Source organism: Xyrauchen texanus, chromosome 43 (assembly GCF_025860055.1).
Source record: "Xyrauchen texanus isolate HMW12.3.18 chromosome 43, RBS_HiC_50CHRs, whole genome shotgun sequence".
Taxonomy (NCBI): Eukaryota; Metazoa; Chordata; class Actinopteri; order Cypriniformes; family Catostomidae; genus Xyrauchen; species Xyrauchen texanus.
The window spans coordinates 6,018,662-6,031,756 of NC_068318.1; the positions used below are offsets into that span (position 1 = coordinate 6,018,662).

Below are 13,095 nucleotides of genomic sequence, written 5' to 3' on the forward strand. Positions count from 1 at the left end.
CGGTTCCCCGGATCAATTCACTCGGAGGCCACATAAAAGTATATACCATGACTTTCGTAGTCCGTCAACTTTATAAAAGACTTCTTTAGTGTTAGCATCTAGATATTTTGCAGTGACCACTCTCACACTGGCCGGGAACTTCAGTGCAAAATTTGAAATTTTGCAAAATTCCATCAATGCAAAAGTTTCTTTAAGGAAAAGTGTTATTCACAAAACAAACTGCAGTCGCTAGGCGTAGCCAATGCAAAAATGAAACAAACATGATGCCCAGCTTCTTCAAAAGCCAGAGTAAATACAGCAAGTCGACCCACTCCTATGAGAAACACCCAATGGTTTACACTGAATCTATAAAAGACATTGCCTGATTGGGACATGTAAATACTTTCGTATTTCGTACGTCCTCCGCTTCTATTCTCAGCTTGGCCGGAAACATCAATGCTAAAGCGATCTTACATTGATGCAAGAGTTTCTTACATTCGCGTTTCTCTCTTGTTGAATTCACAAAGTATATATATATATTTATTTACAAAATGTAAATTAAAAATGTTTAATTCTCTCATTTACTCGCCCTCATGCCATCCCAGATATGTATGCCTTTCTTTCTTCTAAAGAACACAAAACTTTTTTTTCTAAGAATATCTCAGTACTGTTGGTCTATACAATGCAAATGAATGGTGGCCAGAACTCTAAAGGTCCAAATCACATAAAGGCATCATAAAAGTAATCCATATGAATCCAGTGGTTTAATCCATGTCTTCTGAAGCTATCAAATCAGTTTTGGGTGAGAACAGACCAAAATGTAAATTTTCACAACAAATCTTGACAGTAGTCTCATTGACGATCATGATTTCATGCTCGATTACACTTCCTATAGCGCTATCTAACACTCTAAACATGCATCAAGCACGAGGAAGTGTAATCAAGCTTGAAATCATGATTGTGCATAGAGACTGCAATGGCAAGATGTAGAGTGAAAAAGGAGTTGCATTTTGATTTGTTCTCACCCAAAACCAATTGGATCACTTCAGAAGACATTGATTAAACTAATGTGGTCATATGGATTCCTTTATTATGCCTTTATATGATATTTGGACCTTCAGTGTTCTGGCCACCATTCATTTGCATTGAATGGACATGCAGAGCTGAGATATTTTTCTAAAAATCTTCATTTGTGTATTTGTGCAGTAAAAAGAAAGTCACACACATCTGGGTTGGTATGAGGGTGAGAACAATTATGAGAGAACTTACATTTTTGGGTGAACTATCTCTTTAAGGCTCAATTACAAAATTGAGCTGCTTACATAGGCATCATTTTAAGACATTGTATGTTAAAATCATTCATTTACCCAATATTTACAATCATTTTGAGACGAGTCTCCTGTGTGCTACATGTATGGAGCCAGGTCACTTATGAGTTTTATTTCAGTCAAGCTGCTGCCTTAGAATGCATCTTTCTATGTAGACCTCAGACAGCAAGGCAGCTCACTAGATTTTGTTCATCACACTTTTAGCCTTGAAGTTAAATGTCTCAGTTTAGTCAGGTGTTGGTATAGATTCTCTCCTCAGGCTGTAAGTGGGTTTCAGTGCTCATCATGGGACTGAAAACAGTGTGTAACTGGGACACACACTCTTTGCTCCAGGGAAAATGTGACCTAATTTAATAAACACCAATCTTCCTAAATTACACACAGAGAAAATCAGGGAACATCAATGTACAAAGGAGCAAGGCGTCAATTTGCATCAATAATTCAGCCACCCTTACTGTAATGTCCTAAGTTAATCAGAAACCAACTTTTTTGCAGTAAGTACTGAAATGATAATCAAAGTAACAAGAAAAAGCAGTTGTAATGGTTGCTAAAAGGTTATTAACACATATCCTTGAATCTGTTCACGTACAATACATAACTGTACATTATGATTACCTACAGTGGTTTCTGAACTTATATTCTGCTGTTTTACTTGTGATTTCAGTGAAAGTGAATAAAAGGCATTGTTGCTGTAGCACCTCTAGTGTTCATTTCACCAGAAAACTGCTGTGATATGTAAATTGAGCCATGTAAAAAATAATTTAGCAAAAATGTAAGTATAGTAATGTGTGGTTTACATTTTTTTTAGCTTATTCAAACAGGATTATGGGGTTGCCTGAGGTAGCTTGGATCCCCTGTATTGTGAATATTTGGGGTGGGTTGTTTTGCAGAGACGGACTTATCTTCAAATGGAACCATTTATTTTTAAGTATTACGGCTGTATCTTAATGGCATCTTTTTATTAATGAAAGCCAGTATCACTGATATTTTATTTAGTATACTAAATTTTAGGGTTATAAAATAGTCCATAATGCATAAATTATAAATTAAATTCGATTAATCCTTATTAAAGCTACAAGCGTTCTTTAGTCAAAGAGTAGTTAGTAGTTTTCTCTGTTCCCTTTGTTCTTTGGTTAACTTTACTGACAGACAGAATTAGTGGCTACTGTCACTTTAAGATCTACAGCTGGTGACAGGATCTCACGCGTCTCATTCTCTCACTACTCTTTACTCCCATTTAAGATTTTATTTAACTCATTTAAAGTTAATAATGATTGATTCTTGTGAGGATACTCGACAAAACGGACATTTTGGCATAAGTGTGTGTTATTGTTCGTTCAAGCGCGAAAGAGAATTCGATACTGGTTCGCGACTTTTTGTGCCTCGTGTGTGTGTGTGTGTGTGTGTGAGAGGAGGACATTTACTGAAGTGCGTTCTCTTTTGTCTTGTCGCACATTAATGGTTTAAAGCATTTGGTGGACAAACTAATAACTAATAAGAGCTAAAGAATGACAAAGAACGGATGCAGCGTTAATTGTGTTAAATATTTTAAAACATTAAAGCTGGACAAAAAAAAAAGAAATCGCATACGTTAACGTTGACAGCACTAAAGGTGCGTACACACTGCAACGTTACTTGTCATACATTGCTGACAGAAAATAAAGCGGTTTAAAGTGGACTCGTTTTCATGGTAGGCCTACACATAATGTTTTTTTAGTAAGCTACACAGAATGTTCTACATTAAATATTTAACTAACAGTCTGAAGTTACCTAGCAGCAGTGTATGTTAATGTTAGCTCAGTCAACGTAAGGCTAACATCAAAAGGTGTAGACAGAAAATATGATTATGCTGACCTGAGCTAATTTACTGAGATCAACCAACTCACATCTCCTTTCTTTTCATCCATGATGACATTAAGTCACCTAATGTTGTTTCTGGAGTTCTGCGCTCCATGCTTTCACCGACGACGCTAACGTGAGGTATGGATCTCAATCACACTGTTGCCAGGACCCGCCCTGCTCTGCTTCTGATAGGCTTGTGACGTTAGTTAGAGCTGCGCTCCTCTCATATGATTGGTAGGTGAAATCAATTGACTCGAAAATATTAAACCGCATTCAAGTTCCCAGTTTCAAATGCAGCCGCGCGGTATGCACGCTCATAATGGAAGCGGCGCACTCGTTTTTTCCAAGTGCGTCCGCGCCGAAAGTGCGTCCGACTGTAATTTGCAGCCTGATTAATAAATTTTGCCTGCGCCGGAGGCCGGACCTGCCCTCAAGCCGGAAATCCGGCCCCCGGCCGGAATACTTTAAGCCCTGTGACTTTTATTTAATTAAACTTTCCACCTTACTTCATTTCATGCTGGTCAGCAATTATTGGCTGAGCACAAACAAACACCTTTGAATAACAACATCCCCAAATTCTTTAAATCTAGCTTAGTATTTCATCAAAGACCAACACCAATGAATCATCATTGGCTTGGATTATGAATAAAGTAGGATATGTCACACAATGGTTCTTTTCCAAAACTTAGTGAGCTGTTTATATGTGCTATATGTTTTTATGGTTATTGCATCCAGCAATAACATGAACTTTGTGTGACCATGGCAACATTTTTGCAAAAATAAACTGCGTGCGTTAAAATGTGTCATTTTCAAATGATGTGATATAGTTAAAGTATTTCGATATCATAACATAGCAGTGTTTGAGTAATAGCGCAAAAAATAAGTGTGCACAGTTGTTGTAGCGGCTCTAGTATTAATTTCACCAGGAAACTGCTGCAAATAATAGAATGCAGCATGTAAAACACAGTTTGCATAAAAGTAGTTATAGTAACTTTCATTCTATGAGATTAGGTTGATTGCATCGCAGCAGTAGCTTAGCAACATGCTAACACTAACATTAAATCAGTTCATCTTAAACCGATTATGCTTGTCAAAACATCACAGATAATTTTTTTCAGGTAAATATGGTTGTATTGAGTCAGGTTTTCAAAATGTGCAGATTATTATGTAATATGGCTCATAGTCTTATAGGGTTAGTTCACCCAAAAATGAAAATGATCCCATAATTGACTCACCCTCAAGCCATTCTAGTTGTATATGACTTTCTTCTTTCAGCCAAACACAATCAGAGTTATATTAAAAAATATCCTGGCTCCTCCAAGCTTTATAATCGGAATGAATGTTACCTTAGATTTTGAAGCCCAAAAAAGTAATCCATATGGCTCCAGGGGGTTAATAAAAGCCTTCTGAAGCAAAGCGATGCATTTTTTGTAAGAAAAATATAAATATTTATAACTTTATAAACTATAACCAGTGAACATGCGGACGGCCGTTACCTGGAATACTTTAGCCATTAAAGTGTTTTTAAGCAACTGAAAAAAGCACAAATGTCAAGGCATGTCAAAACTTCTCCAGGGCCCAGACCCCAGAGGGTTAATAAATACATTTCAGTTTGTTCAAAATGCAGCAGCAAGAGTGCTAACTAGAACCAAGAAATATGATCATATCAGCCCCATTTTATCTGCGTTACATTGGCTACCTGTAAAGTTTCGTATCCAAAGTACTTAAGTGACCTTCTTCCTAGCAGTGTTCGGAACTCAGACCCACTCTCTCAGTTTAAATGTAGACTAAAGACTAAAATATTCAGCCAGGCATACGCCTAATTTATCCATCATTTCATATCTATGCTGCTTAGGTTAGGTCTACCAGATCCGAAAACACTTCTCTTATTCTTTAACCCTGCTTTAAATTGAATGGCATCTATGCTAATTTTATTCTATTTCTTTCCCTGTCTAAACCTCAGGATTATATCCAGAGCCTGCCAGATCCCTCTTCGGTCCTGCATGATGTCCGATTCCCACTGTGTCACCCAACTGCAGCATGTGCCAGACAGACTTCACTTCAGTCTACTAAGACAAACTTCACAGAGGATGAACTGATGCAAACTCAAAGACATTTTAAGATTAATCACAAACCATTGTCTGAAGCATGGGCTCAGCATGGAGTTCAAATACATTTAGAATGAATTAATGAATAAATTAGCCACTAAAAAAAGACTTCATTGGACAAAATCATCTACATGGCCTACATGTATTTCCTCAGATAATTTGAGACGGTCACTTTAACACTAAATCTTATAGTTTATATACAATCATTTTGTTTAATCATAGACCCACAACACTTACTTAGTTTACAAATTTTAAACACTAATATTTCTAAACATAAATAACTAATATTGGCATTATATTCATACATTTTCTTTTATAGCATAATTTCATGTACAGCTGTTTTGAAACAATGCCTGTTGTGAAAAGCGCTATACAAATAACATTGAGTTGACTTGACTGCTCAATCATTGTTAATTAACAAATTTTAGAGGTAAATGACATCACACCCATTCTTTCTTCGATTTCGCTAGAAGTATATTGGCACCTTGAGGCAACATCACATGTATATCCTTCTTTGAGAATGCTTGGTTTAAAAATAAATCCAAACAAGTCAAATGAAGTGAGATACATTTTGATTATAAATATACTTGTAATTCATTCAAAACTGAAAGGCATTGATAAAACTAGTTCAAAACAACAGAAAACTGACAATATTTCCGCAATGTGTGTGTTTTGAAATCAATTATGTGTTGAGTCTTTTGGCAAACTGAGTTGCTGTCTATATGTAGAGAGTTCCAAATTAGTCACTTATGTGGTTCCATGTCGGCTAGGATCCTGCATCCACTCTAATATGTTTTCAGTTTCCTAATGTCATTGTTTTAAAAATGATGTGGTAATGGAGGGTGTTGTATGTGGAGGAAATCGTCATGGTTACTGTTGTAACCTCCATTCCCCGATGGAAGGAACGAGACGTTGTGTCGATTGTAGTGACACAAGGGGTCTCTTCTCAGAGCCTCGCGTACCTCTGAACTTGAGAAAAGGCCAATGTCAAATTGGCAGACAGAATTTGCATGTTCCGCCCCCGGACATATGGGTATTAAGGGGAGCGGGCGTGCGTCTGTTAGACAGGTTTTCACTGAGGACCCAAGAATAAGGTTACGGCGCATTACAGTGGTAGGGATAGTGACGTGGCAAGGGGAACACAACGTCTCGTTCCTTCCATCAGAGGTTAAAACAGTAACCATGACGTTCCCCTTCTGTCACTCACTTGACGTTGTATCGATTGTAGAGACACAAGGGGTCCCACTTCAAAATGCAATGCACTAACCTGTGTTACGTGACTGCTGAGCCAGGTGCAAGCAAGCTGTTGCGTGCTAGAAGCAGCTGGGTCGGCTCCATGTAACCCTCCTCAACGCCCCCAATAAAACGTGTCATATACCGACCGCTCTTAGGTTCCCAGTACCCGTACGGAAACAGGCGACATGACTTGCATGGGAGCCAGACGGCCAGCCGTGGCCTTTTCTCTCTCTATGTCTCTCGTCATAGAGTTAAAAAGCAGCTGGGGCTATCTTAACGCTATAAATGCGTCTGGGAATTCGTCCCTCAGGGTTGAGACCGACTCAACCCTGAGGTTGTAGAACCTAGCAAAGGTGTTGGGTGTTGCCCAGCCCGCTGCAGATGTCTGCTAGGGAGGTGCCATGGGCCAGTGCCCACAAGGATGCCACACTTCACGTAAAGTGTGCTCGAACCTGCAAGTGGGGGGCACAGCCTGGGTGTGATAGCCTAGGGGATAGCATCAACAACCCAATGAGCTAACCTCTGTTTGGAGACGGAGTTCCCTTTCTGCTGTTCGCCAAAGCAGACAAAGAGCTGCTCAGAGCATCTAGAGCCCTGCGTGCGGTCCACATGGGTACGCAAAGCACGTACCGGTCACAGCAACGAAGAGGCAGCTTCACTTGCAGGTTCATGACTTAAACCACGAAGGAGGTCGTAGGAACCTTGGGCACGTAGCCCAGTCGCGGTCTTAGGATGAGGTGAGCATCTGCTGGACTGAAATCCAGGCAAGTGTCGCTGACAGAGAACGTTTGCAGGTCCCCAACCCTCTTGATGGAAGCGAGCGTGATCAGGTGGGCCGTCTTCAAGGAGAGGGCTCTGAGCTTGACTAAATCAAGCGGCTCGAAAGGCGGTCTCTGAAGGCCTGAGAGGACCATTGAGAGATCCCATGAGGGGAACAGGCTTGGCCGGGAAGGGTTCAACCTCCGGGTGCCTCTTAAGGAACCTGATAATCATGTCGTACTTACCAAGGGACTTGCCGTCCAATGCGTCGTGATGGGCTGTGATAGCAAGCAGCAAGGGTTCAAGGTGGAGGGGGACAGCCTCCCCTCCAACCTCTCCTGCAGGAACGAAAACACTGACCAAACTGCGCATCTCGGTGGGTCTTCAGATCTAGAAGAGCACCAATTTGCGAAGAGACGGTACTTGAGGGTGTAAAGCTGCCTGGGGGAGCTCTGGCTTGGTTGATAGTGTCTATGACTGCAGGTGGTAGACCGCTTAAGTCTTCCGTGTCCCATCCAGGGGCCAGATATGGAGGTTCCAGAGGTCTGGGCACGGTGCCAGAGGGTGCCCCGTCCCTGAGAAAGGAGGTCCTTCCTCAGGGGAATTTGCCAGGGAGGTGCTGTTGCGAGGAGCGTGAGATCCAAGAACCAAGTCCGAATGGGCCAGTAAGGAGCCACTAAGGTGACCTGTTCCTCGTCCTCCCTGACCTTGCACAGCACCTGTGCAAGAAGGCTCACTGGGGGAAATGCATACTTGGGCATCCAGGCCGAAGGGGAGGACCTTGTACTGATATGCCTGGCCATCGGACAAGAGCTGTAGGGAGGGTCGACGCCCTCCCTACGTGAAGTACGTGTCCTTCAGGTCTACCGCTGAACCAATCTAATGCAAATGCAGGTTATAATTTCTTTCTGCTTGACCATTCTTAACGGGAGTTTGTGTAAAGTCCAAGCAGGTCCAAGATTGGCCTTGAGGAACAGGCTCTATCGCATCTCTGATTAGCAGAGTCGTATCCTCTGTATGTAAGGTGCTGGCATTTCCACCAGGCATGCAGTGGATCGAATACCGCTGAGACAAGGCAGGAGCCCTTAGAACTGAATCGCGTAGCCGAGTTGGATGGTCCTGGCCAGCCAACGCGACGGGTTGGATAGCAATGTCCAAGCTCCGTGCGAGGGGCACTAACGGGACGATAATTTTTGACTTCACTTCGCAGCAGGGGGAGCAGGTAATAATGCGTCGGGAGGCAGATGCGCGTCCCGAGACTTGGGTGCTGAGAAAGACCCAAAGCACTTACCTCGCACTGCACACCCGGCAGGGGGCGAGTTAGAGACTGAGGAGGTCCTGTAGGGACGTCTTTGGAACTCTTCTGCGCTGGCCTGCCGGGGCTGGACATTCGCAGGTTCGGAGGAGAGATGACTGCGTCCAGGGAGCCGGGACTGTAAGACTTGAGACTATGAGCGGCGCCCTGGCCTGAGGAACCGATTGAGTAGCCATGACAGGGGGATGGAGGTTTCCAGTCCAGCCTCGTGCTCACGGCCTGGGAGAGGATAGCGGACATCCGTCCATCAGGCTCAGACTGGGCGAGCAGACCCGAAGGTGGCAGCCCAGACGAGTCATCAAATGCTGCAGTGATGCTCTCTGATGCAGCGGCAAAATCGTCATCCAATTCCGGGGGCTCAAAGGAGAATGCCGGATGGCCGCGAGGCGAGCCGCACTCATCCCGACCTCGGACTGAAGCAAGCAAGCGTGCCGGGAGGCAAGTGGCAAGTGGAAACCGAGCCTGTCGTCATCCCTGAATCGCCTTCATCACCAGCCGGGTTGTCCTCAATCTCGTGGGAAGAAGGAATGACGCGGGGGCGGCTGAAGTGGCTTTCTCTCATGAGAAAAGAAAGCTGCGACCGCAATGTTGCCATGGCTATGTTCTCGCACTGAGAACATGAACCATTCATAAAATACTGCCTGCGTGTGATCGCAGCCCAGGCACGCGAGGCAGCTTTTATTACCATCAGAAGTGGAGGGAAATCGACCGCATTAAGGAACTACACAGAGGCGGAAGGGCATCTTGAAAAAGACACGTCCTGAAAAGGATGTTCATCGCCTGTTGTGTATTGCTCTTTTATGAGTGGAAACTCAAAATCTTTTAGAGAAAATAAACTCTTTTAGGTGGAGAAACACTCTTTCAGGCAATGAAAGCGATGTCGAAGCACCCAGGGGCGTGGAATGCACAGTGTGCAGAGAGGAGAAAGCCGCTGGAATGCACAGTAGATACAACAGCAGTCCTTTTCACCAGTAGAGGTGAGTGGAACAGTGGTGAACTCAGCTTTGCTGTTGCACAACCGCTTGGCTCCAAAGAAAAAATCTGTCTGACAGATGCACGCCCGCTCCCCTTTATTCCCCTATGTCCAGGGGTGGAACATGCAAATTCTGTCTGCCAATTTGACATTGGCCTTTTTTAAAGTTCAGAAATACACAAGGTTCTCGGAAGAGACCCCTTGTGTCACTAAAATCGACACAACGTCGAGTGAGTGACAGAAGGCGACCGCTGTTTTAAGGTGGATGAGAGCCGTAAATGTAGCGAAATCACTGCGTTTTCATAAGAGAACGGATTGATGTGGATGTGGCCTTAGACAGCTACCTATCTTGGCAGAAAGCAGCTCACTAGGTTTTGGAACAGACCCTTAAATTACTGCCTGGTTCTTATAGCTTTGACCCTGAAGGTCATCAACACAATCATTCTTCTTCTTACCGGTTGCGGCTGCTCGGCGATACAGCAGTTGAAGCACAACCAGAATTCACTCATGACTAGCAGCCAGTCCTACAATCTGGCTGTGCCCGTGTGCCTACAGGGGCTCTGGGGGACTTGACGGGGCACAAGTGCTCACTGGGTCTCAGTCCCTGTGGGATCTTGATCTGAGCTGGCTGGTCTCAAGTGTCAAATCTGTGATGATGGTGGAGTGCTGGACTGTGGCAGATGAGAACGAGGGGGGTGAAGGGTGGCAGAAATCCAGACAGGAAGCTTCTGTACGGCTCACTACACTGAACAAACACTCACACCTGCAAGACACAGGAGGATGCTGTTAGATAATTTCAACATATATAGATCCTTTTTCAATAATTGACCTGTACTTGTGAGAGTCAAAAATGCACATATTAACTGGAAACAACACTCCATTCTCTAAAATTTGACTTAAATAGCTTTACACCTTCTGGAAAATCAAGGGCAGGATGTCCTGAGAAACTGTACGTGGCTTGTTTTTGATGATGTGTTAAACCTGATGCTAACAGCTGTATGACGCTACAAATCCTAGCGGGCCATTTACTTTTTAGAAGAGTAGAGCACATGGGTCCGAAAATCTAATGGTGGTGTGTTGGAGTCATTAGTATCCAGAGTCCACGTCTCCAGCCATTAATCCACACCACAGCACTCACAAGCCAACAAGGTGGAATTTTAACACTAAACACATTCCAATTTCCTTAAGCTGGGCTGTTATTGCACAATTAACAATCCATTCATAAACTAGAACATTCTTGAAATGCTTACTACAATCAAAAGCAGGTACAGTGAACTCCTGACAGCTGAAACATTGTGGGAACACTGACTTATTCTCACAACATTGCAAACCTCTATTGAAGAGGTGCAATTGGTAACTAAAGTGGAACCTAGTCAGAAAATGCAATAGGTTCTCACTCCCAAGGTGTCAAACATTACAACATTATACAGGGGCGTCACAATATAGACACCAAAAGTGCCCATCAGAGTCTATTCATTTTACATCTGAAGCTCAGTTAATACAGGTACTCCAATAAAGTATTATGCTTAGAATGTTGCGTTTGTGCTCAGATTATATTTCAAGTTCTTTGTTGTCAAATATTTTAGTGAATCGATGAATAAAAAAATTGTTACATTTTATAATCACATCACTTCAATTGCAGTGTATTAACCAATATCATATATGCGGGAGAGTAACTTATGACAGAATTTTCATTTTTGGGTGAACTGATCCTTTAAACTTCATACTTAGTTTACTCTGTAAACTTATTTCTAAAATCCATGAGCCAAATGCGTATGGAAATTAGCATTAGAACAGAGCTGGTCTCTGTATGCATCTTCCGCTGCTAAAATTATCCGTGTATATATATCTCCAATGATTTCTTCATTGATGTGACAATGTCTGTTTTCAGCACAGTATCTCTTCATGTTGGACTAATCTAGAGAAGATCTAAGAATCAAATAAAATCAAATCACTTTATTGTCACACAACCATATACACAAGTGCAACAGTAGGTGAAAGTCTTGTGTGCAGTTCCAAGCAACACAGCAGTTGTGACAGTGACAAGACATATACCAATTTACAATAAACTACATATTTACACAACACAATAATAATATACAATGTACAGTAAACAATGCACACAATATAGAATGCACATACAATACATTTTTTTTTTTAAAGTATGTAAAAAAATATATAGTTGTAATGTGGAGAATATAATTATGACAGTCCAGTGTTAGATAATAAGATTAATAAAGTGCAGTGCTGATGTATATTGATCATGAGAGATCAAGTGTTCAAAAGTCGGATTGCTTGGGGGAAGAAGCTGTCATGTAGTCGGCTGGTGCGGGTCCTGATGCTGTGATACCGCCTGCCTGAGGGTAGCAGTGAGAGCAGCCCATGACTCGGGTGGCTGGAGTCTCTGATGATCCTCCGAGCTTTTTTCACACACCACCTGTTATATATGTCCTGGAGGGAGGGAAGCTCACCTCCGATGATGTTTCTGGCAGTTCGCACCACCCTTTGCAGGTCAGTGGACAGGATGTGAGATCATTGCGAGATGATCTGGATACACCACGTGCTGAGCTAGACCCTAAATCACCATAAAAGGGACAAGCCTCAAGGCCACATTTTAAATGTAGCCAAACACAACCAACTACCAGAAGATGTTAAAAATGGTAAAACTAACCAAAACTCAAGTTGTACTATCAATGTTTGTTCCATTGTACATTACATTTTCATAACAAAGTTAATTTCTTGCTTTTAAGAGGCTTAAAAAAAACAAAATAAAAAAAAAACTGAAACATTGTCCATTCGTAAAACATCTACTATAATATAAATTTTTGGATGGAAAAATATTTTATTTTTTCCTTTTTCCTTTTTCCTCTTTCCTGAAAGAGGCTCTTTTTTTTAAATGGAGTCACAACCATGAACCATGATTGGATACTTAATGTTGCCAGTCAGTTGTAGGTCATGTTAGGGGGCAGGACATTCTCATTCTAAAGAGCATTTCATTGAACAAAAACTAAAACATTATATAAACCACTGAGTGCAAGATGATGTCATAAATATTTTTGGTCCATTTTCTTGGAAGAGAAAATCTAAATCTGGAATACAAAATCTGTTACAAGTTTATTTTGTCAGCTTTCAGGCACTTACACTAGCACATAAATGCCCTCAAAGCTAACAGACATGAAATAAAAGCCACAATTGCCTTGAATGTACAGTGAACAGAACATTAAATGTTGACCGATATATCAGATTTGTTGAATAATCGGTGCCGATAGCTACTATTGGAACTATCAGTTATCAGCAGAAATTAACACTGATAGTACGCTGATAGTTTTGCCAATAGTTTATTTAAAAAAATATCCGTCGATTAATCAGTTATTGACTTTTTCCAGCTCCTTAGTTATCGGTATCATCAAAATCTTATATCGGTCTACTTCTAGAAAAGACGAACTGAGCACAACTAATCAGATACAACAAAACAAATATCTAGGACAATATGATCTGTCCCTTTAGATGTAAGTCTCCATTTCATCCTGGAGGGAAAAGGGAAGATTTCAAGAG

At 41.8% G+C, this 13,095-nt stretch overlaps 1 protein-coding gene across 1 annotated transcript in view; it reads right to left on the reverse strand.

Annotated features, from left to right (window-relative positions):
- The window catches only part of LOC127636068 (CDC42 small effector protein 2), a 33,983-nt gene extending 23,738 nt beyond the window's left edge, over positions 1-10,245 (reverse strand). Inside the window, exon 1 of the mRNA XM_052116444.1 lies at positions 9,996-10,245. Coding sequence (XP_051972404.1) covers positions 9,996-10,049 — 54 coding nt within the window. The 5' untranslated portion in view covers positions 10,050-10,245. The remainder of the gene's footprint in view (positions 1-9,995) is intronic.
- Positions 10,246-13,095: the final 2,850 nt, after the last annotated feature.